At 45.2% G+C, this 18536-nt stretch overlaps 3 protein-coding genes across 4 annotated transcripts; 1 reads left to right on the forward strand and 2 right to left on the reverse strand.

Annotated features, from left to right (window-relative positions):
• Positions 1 to 1352: 1352 nt before the first annotated feature.
• On the forward strand, positions 1353 to 8360 carry LOC307236714 (cytosolic Fe-S cluster assembly factor narfl-like; the record flags this gene model as incomplete). The annotated part of the gene is made up of 11 exons (XM_080009208.1): positions 1353 to 1418; positions 1861 to 1956; positions 2072 to 2215; positions 2758 to 2890; positions 3043 to 3177; positions 3318 to 3436; positions 3548 to 3677; positions 3787 to 3859; positions 3960 to 4097; positions 6052 to 6209; positions 8119 to 8360. The coding sequence occupies 11 exons, from the start codon at positions 1353 to 1355 to the stop codon at positions 8358 to 8360; spliced, it is 1434 nt and encodes a 477-aa protein (XP_079865334.1).
• A 997-nt stretch (positions 8361 to 9357) lies between these two features.
• Positions 9358 to 14210, reverse strand: LOC307236715 (hydroxyacylglutathione hydrolase-like protein). 2 transcript variants are annotated; one of them, XM_080009209.1, is made up of 9 exons: positions 14162 to 14210; positions 12651 to 12836; positions 12367 to 12431; positions 11907 to 12024; positions 11434 to 11542; positions 11166 to 11269; positions 10536 to 10637; positions 10336 to 10415; positions 9358 to 9527 (listed from the first exon to the last, which is right to left on the reverse strand). In XM_080009209.1, the coding sequence occupies exons 2-9, from the start codon at positions 12753 to 12755 to the stop codon at positions 9377 to 9379; spliced, it is 834 nt and encodes a 277-aa protein (XP_079865335.1). In that variant the 5' UTR covers positions 12756 to 12836; positions 14162 to 14210; the 3' UTR covers positions 9358 to 9376. The 2 variants fall into 2 exon arrangements, with proteins under 2 accessions (XP_079865335.1, XP_079865336.1); XM_080009210.1 differs by lacking the exon at positions 14162 to 14210 and adding an exon at positions 13997 to 14121.
• Positions 14211 to 14805: 595 nt separating this feature from the next.
• On the reverse strand, positions 14806 to 18455 carry LOC307237092 (hydroxyacylglutathione hydrolase, mitochondrial-like). The gene is made up of 9 exons (XM_080009716.1): positions 18319 to 18455; positions 17160 to 17344; positions 17000 to 17064; positions 16746 to 16863; positions 16516 to 16624; positions 16235 to 16338; positions 15926 to 16027; positions 15760 to 15839; positions 14806 to 15675 (listed from the first exon to the last, which is right to left on the reverse strand). The coding sequence occupies exons 1-9, from the start codon at positions 18386 to 18388 to the stop codon at positions 15576 to 15578; spliced, it is 933 nt and encodes a 310-aa protein (XP_079865842.1). The 5' UTR covers positions 18389 to 18455; the 3' UTR covers positions 14806 to 15575.
• Positions 18456 to 18536: the final 81 nt, after the last annotated feature.

The following is an 18536-nucleotide window of genomic DNA, read 5'->3' on the forward strand; positions in this document are numbered from 1 at the left end:
AATATTGATTGAATTATAAAGACTTGACTTTTTTCCACTTTTTATTTTATATTAACCCGAGAAGAAAATGTGCGATATCATACACACACATTTCCACTGCATATATGTTGACCATATGTATATGTATGTGGCAATTCATCTCTTGAACTTGTACTTGTTAAATAATCTTCACTCAATACACTATTTAAAGTGCTTTTAAAATGAAGGACAAGGACAAAATGTCGTAATTGTATTTTACCTATATATTGGGTGTGTCTGCACACTTTTTTTGCCAGGGTATATTCAGTGTCACTAATATCATAGCCTATAATTTACAATAATATCAATATACAGTATATAAAATACACCTACTATATATAGCTGCAGAAAATAAGATCCTAACATTAGATAAAATAAATGACCTGCAATTGGATTAAACACATGTTTGATGTGCCTCGTACTTTGGGAACAGAATAAATGTCCAACACTGTAAAAACTGCCGTTCGTTAAAAAGCTGAATCCTGCTTCCTCAGGCTGCAAGTTACACACAGTGTGTAGTTTATTTCGGGAGGTGATTCCATGCCTTTCATAAAAAGGTTGTTCTGGGAACCTAAATGGGTCCATTTCACAGAGAACGCAGCTCCTTCATCAATTGGCACGTCATATGCGTTTGCGTGAAGAAAATATATGTAATATTGTGTATTTAGATATAAAAAGCTATAAATTATTTATGTAATCGTTATATATATATACACACACACACAAATATATACACTATATATACACATAAAATATATGTGTATTTATATATACAGTGTATATATATATATATATATATATATATGTGTGTCTATATATTTATATATAGACACATATACATAAAGTATATATATAGTATATATATATATATACATATACATATATACATATAATATGCACATATATAGTATGAACATAAAGATGTATACATGGTATATATAGTATATATATAAATATATACACATATATGTGTGTATATATATCTACACACACATATATACACACACACACACACACACACACACACACACACACATAAATATTTTTTTTTTTTTCTTCATTATTTTCTTATTCACGCAGTTGACTGTACAAACAGGTATGTTTGGCAGTACCAACGCGGTACAAAGTCATGAGCACACATATTGAGAAAAGGTCATTGGAATTCGCACTTACTACGTGGACTTTCCACTTGGACGTTTCCATCGCGGTGCGGGGTCGAGGCGCCGGCCTCGCGTGATCGCTGCGTTTGGCGAACGAACCGCGTCCCTCCACGCCGCTTCCGTTTCACGACACACGGGTAAACAAACAAACAGCTTTACGGCAACCGGGCGAACATGGCGTCCGTCTTCAGCGGTGTGTTGAAGTTGACGGATCTGGATGACTTCATCACGCCTTCTCAGGTGCGAGTCGTCCCTCGCTCTCTCGCTCCCTCTCGCTCTCGACCGCCACCGAGTTGTTCTAATGAAATGATGTCCTTCGAAGTGGTGACATTGGTCCTACTTTATCCGCGTTCAGGAGGCTAGTCGGAGTTAGCCTACCCTCGCCCGACTCCGTATGACAAGACAGAGCTCAAAGACACAAATATGAAGTCCTCTTCCCGTTTACATAAATTCATCTGCTGAACACGGTGTTAATGGATTTAAGTCGTGTTTGTAAATCGCTGCTCTGTGGTTATTGTGGTCAACCCAGCAGTAAGCTGGAGCCACATTTCAAAATATTATCTGTATAATTAATTAAAGCAGTTAAATCCTTGTTTTACGTGTACGGTCTCAAGCATTTAATCAGACTAATAGCCTCATTTTATGCATATCTAATAATATATATTCCCTGGTTGTCTCCCAGGAATGTGTGAAACCTGTCAAACTAGAGAAGAAACAAGGCAATTCACTCGCTAAAATCCAAATAGAAGACGATGGCAGCTACGTCCAAATCAACCAGGTAGGCAGAGGTTCTCCACCCGAGTATGAGCGTTGAATGTCCAGCCTTCCGTTCCGCCCCCCCCCCTCTTAACCGTGTTCAAACTGAATCGTCGCTCTGCTCGCCGCGTCTGTAGGACGGTGGGAAGCAGAAACTGGAGAAAGCCAAAATCACATTAAACGACTGTCTGGCGTGCAGCGGCTGCGTCACCTCGGCGGAGACCATCCTCATCACGCAGCAGAGCCATGCTGAGTTCTTCAGAGTCCTGCACGGCAACAAGGTACATTCTTCTGCCCTCACCACGTGTAGTCACACGTGGCTATGCAGCGAGCTCAACACTCTCCCAATAATTCCCTGGAGACAGGAGCTCACTTTTGGTATCTTTAATAGGAGCGGTGTGAAACTGTGGAACAGTACATAGATAGGCAGATTAACGATCAGTCTCTGTGCAGATGTAAATAACATGTTAAAGCGTTGTCATAGCTCCTACACTGTATGCATACACCAATAACATGAATTAACTCACAGATTGTGCTTTCTCAAGGGCAATGACGATGCTGATGGAAGAGATGTTAGTCAGACTCTGAGATGTTATCAGATTGACTGCGTGTGTTTCTGTCTGGCTATCTACCATCACAATGTTTTGATGGTCAGAATACAGACGGGGGTGGGGTGGGGGAGACACGATACTCCTCGCCTGGGAGCAGAACATACATGGACTAAAGTAAAGAAACACTTTTGTCGTTTTTACCGACGTTCACGATCACGTCGGCCGCGTTGTTGCGTTCCCTCGCGAGCTCACGCCGCTTCGTCCCTCGCCAGGCCGGCGGAGCGGAGCGGAAGGCGGTGGTGGTGGTGTCCGTTTCACCGCAGTCGAGGGCTTCGCTGGCGGCCCGTTTCGGGTTGAGTAGCAGTGAGACGGCCAGGAGGCTTACGTCCTTCTTCAAGGGCCTTGGTCAGTATTTATCAGACGTTACACAGTGATGTAATACATGTAAATGAGTAACCTGCTTCACACACCAACGTGTTCCAAAAGTCTTGTTGTTTGTAGCATCATGTACTCCAAGGAGAAAACCCGGCTTTGCTGACACCATGCCGGTCTTACAGGGGTTCACTATGTGTTTGACACTGGCTTCAGTCGAACCTTCAGTCTACTGGAGAGCCAGAGGGAGTTTATCGAGCGCTTCCGGAGGATGGAGCATGAAAAGACAGCTCTGCCAATGATGACGTCCTCCTGTCCAGGTACCAACGCACCGCAGCACCTCTTCTTGCCCCGATCACATTTAAAGTCAGAAGGAAGGCAAGTGGCTGTTCCTTTTTAAAGCTTCTTGTGCAGGCCTAATTCTATTTGTGTGTGTGTTCGTGCATGTGAATTTGCTCAGGTTGGATCTGCTACGCTGAGAAGACCCATGGTGAATTCATTCTCCCCTACATCAGCACCACCCGCTCCCCGCAGCAGATGATGGGTTCCCTTGTGAAAGGGTACTTTGCTGAACAAGAGGTAAGGGAAGGCTTATGGTGAGACGTTGAACATGGTGGTACACTGGGCAAAAAAATACTACGACTGTGAGGTGTTTCCTGTGGACTAACAGTCTCTCATGTTTGGTGTCAGGGCTTGAACCCTCAGCAGATCTACCATGTAACAGTGATGCCTTGCTATGACAAGAAACTGGAGGCCTCCAGGCCTGACTTTTATCTGAATGAACCAGAGACCCGTGAAGTGGACTGTGTCATCACCTCAGGTACAATCTTCTTTCGCAGTATCACAGGAAGAAACCAAAGTGCATTTGTCTCAATGTTTCTTTTTCATGCGTCACTATTTACGCTTTGCCCGTTTTTACGTGGTCGTAGGGGAGGTCCTGAAGATGTTGGAGGAGGAGAAGGTGTCTCTGAATGATATGGAGCCTACACCTTTAGATAAACTGTAAGTGATGCATCATTTTCTCTTGTATTATCTTTCATACATCTGCCAGCATTGTTTAACGTGAGATTCTTTTTTTTCTAAATAAAATCTCCCTGTGCAGGTTCAGTAGTGTGTGCGGTCAGGAGCTGCTGAGTCATGAAGGCAGCTCCTCGGGCGGATACCTCCACCACGTCTTCACCTACTCCGCCCAGCAGCTGTTTGGAAAGGAGGTGAAGGAGCTAACCTACAAGACAATGAAGTAAGGAGTGTCACATAATATAATATCTGACATGATGCCTATCAGCAAATTTTGGATTATATGGACTGTGGAAGGACCTGCCTGAGGAATAAGGCTGAGTCAGTGCCGTCTTTTTAATCTCTTCCTAAAATATTTCAGAAAGCGTATCCCGATTATAGACTGAGTTGTCATTTTTCATTTAATTAGGATGTGATTTTCTCAGTTACTGTTTAACTGATTTTTCCTGGATATTTGCTCCTTGTACCCCTTCTATTTTTAATAGTATGTTTGTGTGTGGTCTTTGTCAATCGATCAGTAACTATGATACTCTATAGATATAAGGTATTATTATTATTAATTGGCAGTGGGCAAATTTGAATCAAAACGCCTATACACGCAGTCCAGTTTAGTTGTTTTAGGTATGTACTGTATTACAATTTTCCCGGTTCTGTGAAACGCAGCACAAGTTACAAAAAGCAGCCGTCTGTATGTTGGCTGCAGATCACGGTTTGTCATTGATTAACAAGGAGTAACAATACTACTTCAGTGTAGGGCCCAAGAACAGACGCTTGGGCCGAGGTAAGCACTGGAGGTAAGTTAAGGTAAGTTTCATTTAGGAGGATTTAAATGTTAATTTAATACAACACAAACAATTAATACTATTATGTAATTATAGAACCCAGAATTGCAATTGGGGCGTGTCGGTTGTGCACATTTTAATATTTTTTGTATTTTAAGTGAATCTTGAATCTTAAATATTACTGTGGGGAGTGGCTTCGGCGCCATCTGCAGGTGGGGAGAGCCAGCACGTGCAACCAAAAGGAGACAGCAGCTTTAGAAGACTTTTTATCTCAATCTCCTAGCCTGCGAACCAGACCAATCTGCTGCTCATGTTTCATTTGCTGTGGCAGAATGCGTCTAGCCACCCTCCCCTTCAGACAGATTTCCGCCCGACCTTGCCAGGGTCGGCCCAATCACAACCGTGCATCTAATATGAGGCCGGTTTGATACCATGACGATACGGAGGAGTGCTGTTGAGGCACCTTATCAAGATGGCTGCCGCTGATGTGGAACGGCCTGTTGAATCCGCTCTTGCGACCGTATTAGAAGAACTGGACGGATTATTTTCTCTGAAAAGCTTTTGTTGATAAGAAAGATGTGTTTGCAGTACTTTCCACAGGATTTGGTTAAAGTTTAATTTATAAACTCGCTCGCTCGCTCAGTGCTACATCACACGTCTCGTTGCTCTAATTGGTTGTAGGTCCATCCAATTGCGTCCAGAGACATTTTGGTCTGTGCCTGTTACATTACATTACATTACATTTCATTTAGCAGACGCTTTTATCCAAAGCGACTTACAATTGTTCAAACACCGACGGACGCAGCCATCAGGAGCAATTAGGGGTTAAGTGTCTTGCTCAAGGACACTACAGCATGCTAGCAGGAAGAGCCTGGGATCGAACCAGCAACCTTTAGATTACTAGACCACCAGCTCTACCGCCTGAGCTACCACCCCCTATAAGGGTTAATAATACCCCTTGGAAATTGAAAATGAACTGAGAGATTCCAGACTTATACGCATTTGCAAATTGGTCTGACGATGCCAGGCTATCAATCTCCTGCAGCTGCATCCCCTTTTGGTTGCCTGTGCTGGCTCTCCTTCCCATCAGATGGTGCCAAAACCACTCCCCACTACCACAATTACCAATACAACATACTAATAACCAATTTAACATACAAAACTATAGACATGAACTTAATGGTTTGAAGACATTTAAATAACACAAGGTCAAAATAGTTTTGTATCGAACTGCCACTCATTTAAATCTGTAATATCTTGGCTGTCTGCGGTGAAAGCCCTTTATAGCCTCAGATGGGAAGTCTTGGAGATCTCCACATTTGGGATGAATTATAAATGTTCATTATCCAATTCAGCAAAGCCCTACGAGTCCTTCTACTTTTCTTTACCTTCTAGGAACAAGGACTTCCAGGAGGTGACGCTGGAAAGAGATGGCGTCGTCCTGCTGCGCTTTGCTATGACCTACGGCTTCCGAAATATCCAGAACCTGGTGCAGAAACTGAAGAGGGGCAAATCACCGTATCACTTTGTAGAGGTCATGGCCTGTCCCTCAGGTAACGCAGGCCTCCTTATTGGAGGTGTCTTTTCTTGTTTGTTCGTTTTTCTAAATCCTAGAACAGGAAACAACAGTGAGGTCATTTTAAAAAGTGTATCGAACATTGTCAAGTCTGTTGGTTCAGTGTGTACAGCAGCCACCGCTCTGAGACTAGTATTACAAATTCACTTTGTTTCTGAGACGAGCTGCATGTGTACTCCCTCTATTCTACCTCTACACAGACTCTGTTCTACCTCCTCTATAGGGAACTGATGAGGGAATCCACCATTTTCATCAATATCTTAATGAACATAATAAAATGTTTTTTTTAATCTTTTCGACATTTAATTGGATGTCACGTAATAAGGCTATGTACAGACGTGGACAAATTTGTTGGTACCCTTACAGCTCATTATACAAAGCTTCATTCCTCCTGAAAAGTGAAGCAATGTTCTCATGTATACATGCATGCCTTTGGTATGTCAGAGTAAAGCAAAGAAACTGAAAAGAGATACAGATAATAATAAATTAATTGCTAAAGAGATCAATTAGATTCTAAAATGGCCTGGACAGATTTGTTGGTACCCCTTAGAAAAGTTTATGTTTGGTATCATCGTGTGCACCACACTGAACAGGGACCAGAGAAAGCAAAGGAGAGAGTTGTCTGAGGAGATCACAAAGAAAATGGTGGACAAGCACGTTAAAGGTAAAGGCTATAGGACCATCTCCAAGCAGCTTGATGTTCCTGTCATTACATCTGCAAATATTATTATGAAGTTTAAGATCCATTGGACTGGAGCCAACCTCCCTGGATGCGGCCGCAAGAGGAAAATCGACCCCAGATTGAACAGAAGGATTGTGCGAATGGTAGGAAAAGAGCCAAGGACAACTTCCAAAGAGGTACAAGCTGAACTCCAAGGCCAAGGTACATCAGTGACTGATCGCAATATCCTTTGCTTTTTAAGTGACAGTGTGCTCCATGGAAGGAGACCCAGGAGGATTCCCCTTTTGAAAGAAAAACATGAAAAAAGCTGAACCGGAATTTTCTAAAATGCATATTGACAAGCCACAACGCTTCTGGGAGAGTGTCCTTTGGACAGATGAGTCAAAACTGGAGTGTTTTGGCAAGTCACATCAGCCCTATGTTCACAGATGAAAAAATGAGGCTTTCAAAGAGAAGAACACCATACCTACTGTGAAACATGGAGGAGGCTCGTTATGTTTTGGGGCTGCGTCTGGCACGGGGTGCCTTGAATCTGCAGGGCACAATGAAATCTCAAGACTATCAAGGCCATTCTGGAGCAAAACATACTGCCCAGTGTCAGAAAGCTCTGTCTCAGTTGCAGGTCATGGGTCCTCCAACAGGATAATGACCCAAAACACACAGCTCAAAGTACCAAGAATGGATAAGGACAAAACATGGGACTATTCTGAAGTGGCCTTCTATGAGCCCTGATCTAAATCCTATGGAACATCTATGGAAAGAGCTGGAACGTACAGTCTGGAGAAGGCACCCCTCAAACCTGAGAGCTGGAGCAGTTTGCTCAGGAAGAGTGGGCCAAACCACCTGTTGACAGGTGCACAAGTCTCATTGAGAGCTACAGAAATTGCTTGATTGCCGCAATTGCCTCTAAAGTTTGTGCAACAAAATATTAGGTTAAGGGTCCCATCATTTTTGTCCAGGCCATTTTTGAATATAATTGATCTCTTTAGCAGTACTTTATCTATTTTCACAGTTTCTTTGCTTTACTCTGACATACCAAAGGCATGCAGGTATACATGAGAGCTTTGCTTTTAATTTCATCACATTTCAGGAGGAATGAAGCATTGTTTCAATGAGCTGTAAGGGCACCAACAAATTTGTCCATGTCTGTATGTGCATAGAGGCCTACTCAGAGAAAGGTGGTTTGGTTTTCACTCCCCACCAGGCTGTATAAATGGAGGAGGGCAGCTGAAGCCCCTACCAGAGCAGAGCAGCAAGGATCTGCTGCAGAAGGTGGAGGAGCTGTACAAGGAGGAGCAGACCGCGGCGCCCGGGGACGACGCCCGCGTGGCCGAGCTCTACCGGTCCTGGCTGCACAGCGTCGGGGCGGAGAAGGCCCGGAAGCTGCTGCAGACACAGTACCACGCGGTGGAGAAGATGTCCAGCGGCCTCACCATCAAGTGGTGAACAGAGGACGAGGGGAACGTCCAGTGTTGGAGTTTGTTTGGTTTCCTTGTCGTGATCGGTCTACTTAGTCTGGTTTGTCCAATACTGGATTGTGCCGAAGTGATCTGGTGATATCGACAACACAACCGTCCAAATGAAATTTTTCTCTGAATAGAACCTGTGAGATCTTTTTACGGGTCAGATCATTTGATGCTGTTTTTTTTTTTTAATTAACAATGTGATATTTTTTTTTTCCCTCTGTTGTAACTGATCATGAAGGAATAATTCCTCTTTTTTTATCCCAGTACATCAAATGAAGACACAGTTATGTTATGAGAATGCAGGTTTTATTTTGTATTACACCAATTAAGCAACATTCATGGCGACAAGCAACTAAACAATTCGAGAGCCTCCCCCAAATAACTACAATTTAAACTTCCAAATTAAGCAAAGTGTGCAAAGGTGCATTTTAAGGGGGGGCGGGGGGGAATGAAAGAAATGAAACTAGAAGCCAGTCTATTTATACAGATTCACTATACGCTCACAGGTTTACAGTGTTTTAGTTCAAAGACCAAGCTGATGCCTGTTGACTCCTTACTCGCTCACCGCAGGTAGAAGCACCCTCAAATTCATTCAATTCCAAAAATGCTTAACAGAAGCGACAATGTACTGGCATTTAAGATAAGAGGAAGATAACATAAAACTTTATTCACCCCCCCGTATGGAAATTCAGGTGTCGCAGCAGCAACATTATTGTGTGGTCCCGGTTTCAACCGGCGCAATTTGGATAAACCGGGCTACGCAAAGCAACTTACAACACTTGGTGGTTCACAGCTAAATGGAAGTGCTTTGAGTTACATTCCTTTCCAAATGACTGGAATCTCATCTGCAACGTGGATGCTTTGGGAAGCGTACAGCTATTCTCCGGCCAATACTCGATGTGCGTCGTCACGGTGTCTCACGGTGCCTTTTTGATGAGAAGCCAAATTGCTCCCCTCACCACCACCAAATTGGTGGCAGACCTTCAGACCTGGGCGTCAGGGTCTGAGCAGCCCCCATTCCAGAGCCAGCATGGCATGAGGAGGAACCCTCTCTTTGGGCTTTTTGAATTTATCTTTCTCCTTCCGTAGGACCCTCAGCACCTCTACAGGGTCCGTCTTCCCTGTGAACTTCTGCACGCTTTCCTCACTGCACAAGATGGAGGAAACACAATGTTTTGCTGAACCAGAACAAGGCTGAAAGCTTAAGTGCAGGCCTATTCAAGTGTGCGTGTGCGTATGCACACACACCAATCCACCACAACATTAAAACCACCACTAATATTGTGTAGCTCCCCCTCGTGTCGCCAAAGAGCTCTGACCCGTCGAGCCTTGGGCGTCCATGACCCTGTCGCCAGGTTCACGGGTCGTCCTTCCTTGGAGCACGTTTGGTAGGTAGTAACCACTGCACAGCGGGAACAGCCACAAGACCTGTGCTCTGATGAGATGCTCTGACCCAGTCGTCCAGCATCACAATGTGCTCCTTGTCAAAGTGGCTCAGATCCTTACGCTGCTTCAACACATCAACTTCAACAACTGACTCTTCACTGGCTGCCTCATATAATTATAATATATTTAACAGTATACGTATAATATTATATAACACTATATATATAATAATATATAACACTATAATAGTTATAATATATATCATTATATATATATAATAATAAATAACAGTGTATATATATTATATAACTATATATAACACTATATATAATTATATATAACAGTACATACCTCTCTCTCTCTCTCTCTCTCTCATCCCCCCCCCCCCCCCCACCCCCCACCTCTTTGACAGGTGCCATTGGAACCAGATGATCAATGTTATTCACTTCACCTGTCACTGGTTTTAATGTTGTGGTTCATCAGTGTGTATATACTGTGTGTGTGTGAGTGAATGTATATATACATATATTTATCTCAAATTTTAACCGTTTAACTTTTGTTTTACTCACGAGAGGCGTAGAAAAGGATTGTATTCAAACTCGTCCATCAAGGTGGATGGTACCGTGGGTTTGTCGTCGTCATCTCTAGCCTGTGTGTGTCGAAGAATAAACCTCAGAAGATCTGAATACTACACAGAAGGTGAAGTGCGGCCATTCTTCTGGGAAGCCTTAAGAAACGAAAGATGTGGTTTAAATTGAGCGTGGCTCACCCTCGCCCAGCCGAGCATCTCCTTCACCTTCTCGTTCTCCGGCTCCACCAGCAGAGCGAACTTCAGGTTCTTTATGGTGTATTCATGTCCACAGAACACCTTCTGGAGACACAATGAAGAGTCAGCGGGTTCAGGGTGAGCAGGGAAGGCCCACCGGTCAGAGCCGCAGGCCTGCGTCCCCCAAGCAAACTCGAATGACCCTCGGCCTCAGTAGCAGACACAATCCTTTTCTCCATGGGTTGGTAAAAGGTTAAATCTTATTTTGTCAACTACATTCTGTTGGCCGCATTTTCCAGGCGTGACAAACAAATTCAACGTGGAAAATTTCTCTGCAAGAAATAAATTCACAAACTGCTTCATAATCTTCAAATGACGATGGGCCTGTTTGCACATCTTTTTTTTTTTTTTTTTTTTTTAAACAAACACATTTTGGGATGTTACTCTCTGAAGTTTTATGTTCTAATAAATACAATACAATACACCAACAGTCATTCCCTCCCTCACTAAGATTTTATTTTTTTGACGATAAAGAGGAAAGACGCCGCCGTTGTTCTCATCCCGCCTTGAGGTGGCGCCCGTCGTGGTCACCTCTGCCACGGCCGCGGCGCATTGCTGCGATGGGGTGCTCACCGTGTCCGGCGGCAGGGAGCCGAGCACCTGCGTCAGGCTGTGGTGCATCTGCTCGGCCGTGCCCTCGAAGAACTGGCCGCAGCCCGCCACAAACAGCGTGTCGCCTAGCAACCGAAGCAAAAGGGACAACCGCGCGTCAACGGGGATCCCTCTGAACCCGCCGCCCCATCAAAAGAGCACTGCGTCCTGACTTCAACTGTTGCATCTCTGGGTCCGTCCCCCCGCCCCCCCGCTCTGGATTCAAAACACATCAATGGCAGATAAACACCTGTGAACACAGCAGGGGCGTCCGCACACTCGTCCTCCCAAACAAAGTAGCACATGTGACCCGAGGTGTGGCAGGGGGTGAACAGGCACCTCACGTTGATGGAGTTAAACTGAAAGTTAAGAAAATATGACGTCAAACAGCAACGTCAACAAAACTCCCAGGTTGTGGCCACGCCCCCGTTTTGGAAGAGGGGTCGACAAAAACGTACTGTTCTGTCCACATGCAATAACAACGCAATTACTAACATTAACATGACGTATCTAACAGTTGCCCTAAAAATGTGCAAAAACAGAAAATATTATACAATCACAAAATCGGAAAATTGGTTTTCTAGAAGAGACAATAATAGTTGTGTTTTCATCAAAAGTTGTCTCTGTGAAGTCGACTTGGCCCCTGTTCAGAAACGGGCGTCAGTGCAGCGTCACCAAACGCATTTGATGACATGCGCTCGTCCCACGTCGGCACCGCGGCACCTTGAGCTCCTGGGCGTCGGCCACTCTGTCGGTCAGGCCCCCGATGCGCTCGTCTCCCCCGTACACCCTCAAACCGGGGACCTCCTTCAGCAGGGCCTCGTTGCCCCGGGCGTGGTCCCTGGCGGGCGGCAATAAGACGGTGGTTAGGGTTACCGAACCGTGTGCCCCCTGGGGATGCCAACGACACGATGTGACAAAGGGGGGCAAACTCCAAAGGCTGTGCCAAACAAAGCAGTTAGAGTTGTAAAATATAATACATACCGTATATACAAGAGAAAAAAACACAAGCAGAAAAAACATGCATGTATATGAATGTGTGTGTATACTGTACAGTGTGTGTACAGTAACAAATATAGTAACCAGCTGCAGCATATAAATAAAGGTTATTACTATTCTTATTCTTATTATTATTATTATTATAGCATGCCCTTCAGTATCCAGACTGAAAGAAGGTTCTTACCAGTGATGGTGAGTAGTAAGAACAGCCTTGAGGGACAATCCCTCTCTCTTCACTATCTCCATCAACTGTGAAAAACAGCAAACACAGCAGCACTGAAAACCCAGGCGCAGTGTGGCACTTATAGGCAGCATGGGGACCACAGAGCTGCCTGTCTGCCTGTCTATCTGTCTAACTGTCTGGCTGGCTGCCTGTCAGTTTTGCCTGCCTGCCTTGACTGCCTTACCTGTCTGCCTACCTTGCCTGCCTGTCTTCCTGCCCTGCCTGCCTTGCCTTGCCTGTCTCACCCGGTGGGGTACCGCAGGGTCCACGGCCAGGGCCTCTTTGCTCCGCTCCTCTACCACCAGGTACATGTAGTTGTCCTCCAGGATGGAGATCACCTTCACCCTCATGACGCCCCCCTGAGCTGTGCTGGACGCCGCGCCGTCATCCCCCGGCTCGGGGCTCGAGGCCGGGACGAGGAGGCTCCACCCCTGGAAGGGAAGGGTGGAAGCGGACCTGAGGTCAGGCCGGCCCCCCGCTCCCACCGACCGGCCCCCTCTGTTGTTTTGCGCTGCGTGTGTATACTTGGCGTTACGGTAAGAGCGTGAACGAACTGATTTCAAGTTAAAAGCGACGTTGCGGGGAACGAGGTTTCACGTTCACTCGGACAATAATCAATGAACGAATAAAGAAAGAAAAAAAGAAACATTTTTAATTAGTGAATGACAAATGAAATTTATGACAGAAAAAAAACATTAACCAAGCAATTACCCACCGCCTGTGAATTGTAAAGCCGATTTGAGGTCGCTCTTAAAAAGGAAGCTTCCTGTTTCCACAGACAACCTCCTCTTCAGATCGATGGTCCCGCCGCAGTGTCACGCAATCTCTTTTGCCAATTTTTAAATGTCGTGCAGACCACGGCCGGACTTGAAATGCGCCCATGCATGAACGTATGTATGTGACAAATAACCTCTTTAACTTGCGCCTTTGAAACACAATATTGCACCGAAGACACTACAACAGGTTTCCGAACGTTAATTAAAACACGAACTTGGCTTGAGGTTGCAAACAGAAGCCACAGAATAACACTTTGAGCTCAAATCCAAGATGTGGCAACAGGTAAACGCAGTTGGTGAAACGTGAACAACTCAAAATTGCAACTTTCAAATTTGGGGAATCTCACGCTGGCACAACACAATGCTCAAATAAAAAGGAGGGAGGTGTTCTCATTTGTGACTGCTTCACAGCTGTATTTGGCAGCACCACTGGACGACAGCCGTGACATTAAACAGACAAACTGAATTCAAAGTCCGATCATTACCATCATCATCATCATCATCAGCTGAAATCAGACGTAAACACGACGTCTTCAAGGGGCTTTAATTGTGAAGGGCAACGTCAGAATTTGTCGATATTGTCTGAGTGACTGGACGCTTCCTTTTAATTCTAACCCGAATTCACTAATACAATTTACAGGCGGGAGTTAGGTCAAGTCATTTTTTTCTGTTGTTATTCATTTTATTCAATAATCGTGAATTTTGCCGTATTTCGCTATTTATGTGTTTGTATTTGTTCATTCACTGATTCTTGACTGAACCTCGTTCACCGTCACGTCGCTTTTATTTTGAAATGAGGTCTCTCACGCTCTTACCGTAACGCCCAGGATACACGCGCGCCGCGAAACAACGCGGCGGCTGCCTCCACCGCCGCGGGAGACCCCGCCGAGCCAAACACGTCGTCGCGGTGTCCGTCGCGAAATCCAACAGTGAAAGATCAGTTTCGACATCGGGGGACTTGTCAAGTCGTCTCTACTCACTTGTTGACACCGAGCGGGGTCGTTGTCGCTGCTGTTTTACCGCTGTGACTCGGTCGACGCGCTCAGACCAAAGTAGTCGCTCCATCGTCGATCAGGCGGCGCGTCAAAACAAAGACATTTTAATCAAGTCAGGAACACTCGTCGGACCGGCTGCAGGCGTGAGCCGGATTTAAAAACCATCAGTGGCAACGGGCCCCACACACACACACACACACACACACACACACACACACACACACACACGTCTCTGGAGCTGACCCTCCAAGAGGTTCCCTGCCGCAAATACACAATACTGACTGTGGCAGTTTCGCCTGCCACACGCCACCCAAGTGGCGTGTTTGGGGTCTTCCGACACAGAGACACAGAGGATGGGGTTGAGAAAACATATTGCAGAGAGGGGGCTTGGTGGAATTAGCCCAGCAGCAGATAGACATGTGTCATGACAAGGGCTCCTCTCCTCAGTGAGTGTGGGGATGGGGGTTTTACCTGTTGCTCGTTAGACCAACCAGCGAGCAGGCGTGAGCTGGATTTGAAACCATCAGTGGCAACGGGCCACACACACACACACACACACTGTCTAATTGAAAGAGCGTAGACCTGCTTTGTTCAACTCTATTGCAAGTTATTTATTCTTTTGAGTCGCATCACACCAAGTGCCCTGTCATTGAGGGCATTTTCAGATTGCAATTTAACTGCCGATATAATGTCAACAACTAATTTGTCCCCTCGAATGTTTTTGAACCAAATAACCTTTTCAGCCCTTCTTAAAAAAGGAGTTCAAACTAATGAACAACTTGTTTAAAAAGTATGAATAATATGCATTATCTTCACTACCTGCCACGAAGGAACAAAAGCTCAGTTTAAATAAAGTCGATTGGAAAATAAATCTTCGTACATACAACAGAATCAAATAAAATATTCTTTATCAATTTACAAAAATTTGCAATATATATATTAAGACATTTACTTCATTTACTTACACTGAGTAGAATAGTGTATTTCACATCACATCCTTGCTGTATTAAGCCAAAGGTTTGTTTTCAAAAGGTCACAGATTATTTACAGGTGAAGCCTTTTTACCTCCCCCTGCCCCCCCCAATTACTGCCAAATATATTCTTTCAAATTGTTAAAGCAAAAATATTCAAAAACAGTCTTTGCAAAATATTTTGGATTAAAAAACATAAAAAGAAATGTCATCAACTTTCATGTTTAACTGTTTAACATATTTAACTTGATATTGTAAAATATATATATTTTACAATAATTATTTATATATATTTTTTAGACATAATCTTTGTAACACGAGTACACAAATGTGACTATTATCCAAATAAAGTTAACAAGCCAAACTTTAGGGCAGGGCTGTAAGCACTACTGGACCGATTAGCGTCGCTAGCTCTAGCATCTGGAGCTTCACTCCTTGGGCACCTTGAAGCCGTCCTTCTCCTTCCTCAGACTCCGCATCGTGCCAACGGGCTCCGTCTGTCCCGCATGGTCTTGCACGCACTTCTCTCTGAAGAGGAGAACACAATGTTTTACTGTCGGCGTCACAAGCCACGCCTTCTAAACCACCGGCAGTGATTCTGGTTGTACGTACTTTACTCTCATGAAAGGGTTGTACGTAAACTCATCTGCCAAAGTGGACGGAACGGTGGGTTCACCCTCGCTGCACCTCTCCTGCGGAATAATAAATGAAAGCTCATAAATGAAGTTCATCAAGATCACTGCATATTGGAAAAGAAGATACGACGTGTAGATGATACCTTAGCCCATGCGAGTTTCTTCAGTATGGCGTCATTGTCTGGCTCAACATGGCGTGCAAATTTCAGATTACTGACGGTGTACTCGTGACCACAGTAAACGCGCTAAAAGACAAAACCGTTATTGGGTTAAAAAAAAAAAATAATAATCGTCGCACATTTAAAAATCAACTTAAAACTTTTGTTTTACGTCTTGGCTTCATTTCGCAACCTCAAACGCTTGGACTGAACTCACGTCTCCGGTTTGAAATTAAACCCTGGTTAATCGATACACTGGAGTCGGCATCTAACATGTTTTATCACCGTGTTTACCGTTTCAGGGGGCAGGCGTCCCAGAATCTCTATCAAAGCCTTGTACATCTGCTCCGCTGTCCCCTCAAAGAATTTACCACAGCCAGCCACAAAGAGGGTGTCTCCTGCAGGAAACGGCACATATCACCCGAGACTCAGTGATCAGCAGTACGTTTATAAATTAAGCCCGGGGGGGGGGGGGGGGGGGGGGGGGGCAAAGCACATATTAACTTGTAAAGCCTGAGCAACCATTTAGACAAACAGCACACGGATTGTTTTATGACATTTCAAACGGCCGGTACCTGTGAAGACGGCCGGCGGCTCGGCGCTGTGCTCCTTGGTAACGTAGTAGCAGATGTGGCCGGTCGTGTGGCACGGCGTGAACAGGCATTTAACGCTGAGCGACCCGACCTTCAGGGGGAAACGCACTCCATCAGACCCAGACAACGTCCGCGGCAAGCCCGCGGCACGCCCGCGCCGCACACCGGCGCCGCGCGTCCCCGACGGGAAAAACGCTGTTCGACGCTCTTACTTTGAAAGTGTTGGAGTGGGTGACTTTCTTTGTGACGGCTTCCACTCGGTCGTCCCCGCCGACCACCCGGAGTCCCGGCATCAGTCTCACCATTTTCACGTTCCCTCCCGCGTGATCCCTGCGAGATAACACTTTATTCATCTGCACGGGGTGGATTCAGGATGAACAGTGTAGTAGCGTGAGCCACATCCATCCAGTATTTCCTCTGGCACCCCATCATGCACAAATGACCTTTTTAATATTATTATTATTACCAGTGGTGATGGGTGGTCAAAACCGTCGTGAGTCGCACTCCATGCTTTTTGACTGCCTCTAGAACCTGCAGTGGGACAACAACGCTGATGGTTACGTAAATGCCCAGATAGAAACGCGCGTGTCGGCTCATGCCCAAACATCCCGGCAACTGCAACACACCTTTATGGGCTCGACGGGGTCGACGACGGCTGCCTCCTTGGAGTCCACGTCTATCAGGAGGTACATGTAGTTGTCGCTGAGCGCCGGGAGAAGTTCCACCTTCATGTTGGTCTGTTCGACAAGGGACGCTTTCCTCGCTGGACTGTGGAACAGAGCGGCTGCCTGGGCGAGGCGTTTGACAGGGGCTGAATGGAAGAATAGAATCCATTATTTGGGACTTTTCAAAGAGGCTGGGTGAGATAGATGCTTCCCCAGAGGGAGTGTGGTGTTGGCGTTGATCGGCTTTTCAAAAAAGGAGTCAGAAAGTTTACGCAAACCCCCGTCGACTCGACGCAAATGACAAAAAACAGGGCGAGGCAACAGAGTAAACTGGACCGTGCAAGTGTAAAAGTTGTGTACGGACTAAAATTGAAAGTCACATCACATATAGATATTACAAAGGCTTTAATACATACAAGTATTATCAGTACTTATGAGGCGAGTCCCAGTTTGTGAACTATCACAAACTAGGACTCGCCTCATAAATACTGTGTCTACCTCACTGCTGTAATACTTTATGCAGAATAATATTCCTTGATTAATATTATTATTCTCAGTTGGCAAACATTGCACAGAATAAATTGCACAATGTACATAACTATATACTGTACATTTATACAGTTTCTTTTTTTTGTTTTCTTGTTGATGCTGTACATAGATTTGTATTTACTTAACTCGTATTCTCATTTTTTTATTCCTATCTTGTTTTATTAATTTGTTTCTCGTTCCCTTTTCTATTTCACTGCATATATGTATGACCGTATGAATATGTATGTGACACATAATCTCTTGAACTTGAACTACACCCAGCACAGTATCTGGGGTTTGCCAAAAATAAACAAAGCATTTCACCACACGTTGTATGTGCGCTGCAATGTGTATGTACAGCAACGTTTTTCTGCAGATCCCGAACACACTTCGGCGAGTAGATTAAAAACTTTGTGAGTAGTTTAAAAACTACCGAAGCACCTTCCACTGCTGTTGTATTATCAAAAACAAAGGGAAGAAGCCAAGGAAAAGCCAGACGCGCTCGCTGTTTTGCGGGAAACTTGCTCCGCGGCGACGCGATAACGCACAGTAACCATCCCGGCCAACCCACGTTCACCGGGGGTGGACGTACCGAATCGACGGGCGGCAGCGCCGAAGACACCGAGAGCGCAGGCGTTCGCTGCCGGGGACACGAGGAACATCACCGCGCCGAGCGCTCAGCCCGTCTGGTTGCGACACCCCGAGGCTCGGGCCGTCGGCGGGTCGCGGCTTCCAGGACGCGGTTTGACCTTTGACCCCGCTGCTCTCGGCCAATCAGAGGCGGGGGAGTGGGACGCGAGCTCGGCTGGA

This window comes from Zeus faber, assembly GCF_960531495.2.
Source record: "Zeus faber genome assembly, chromosome: 11".
Lineage (NCBI taxonomy): Eukaryota > Metazoa > Chordata > Actinopteri > Zeiformes > Zeidae > Zeus > Zeus faber.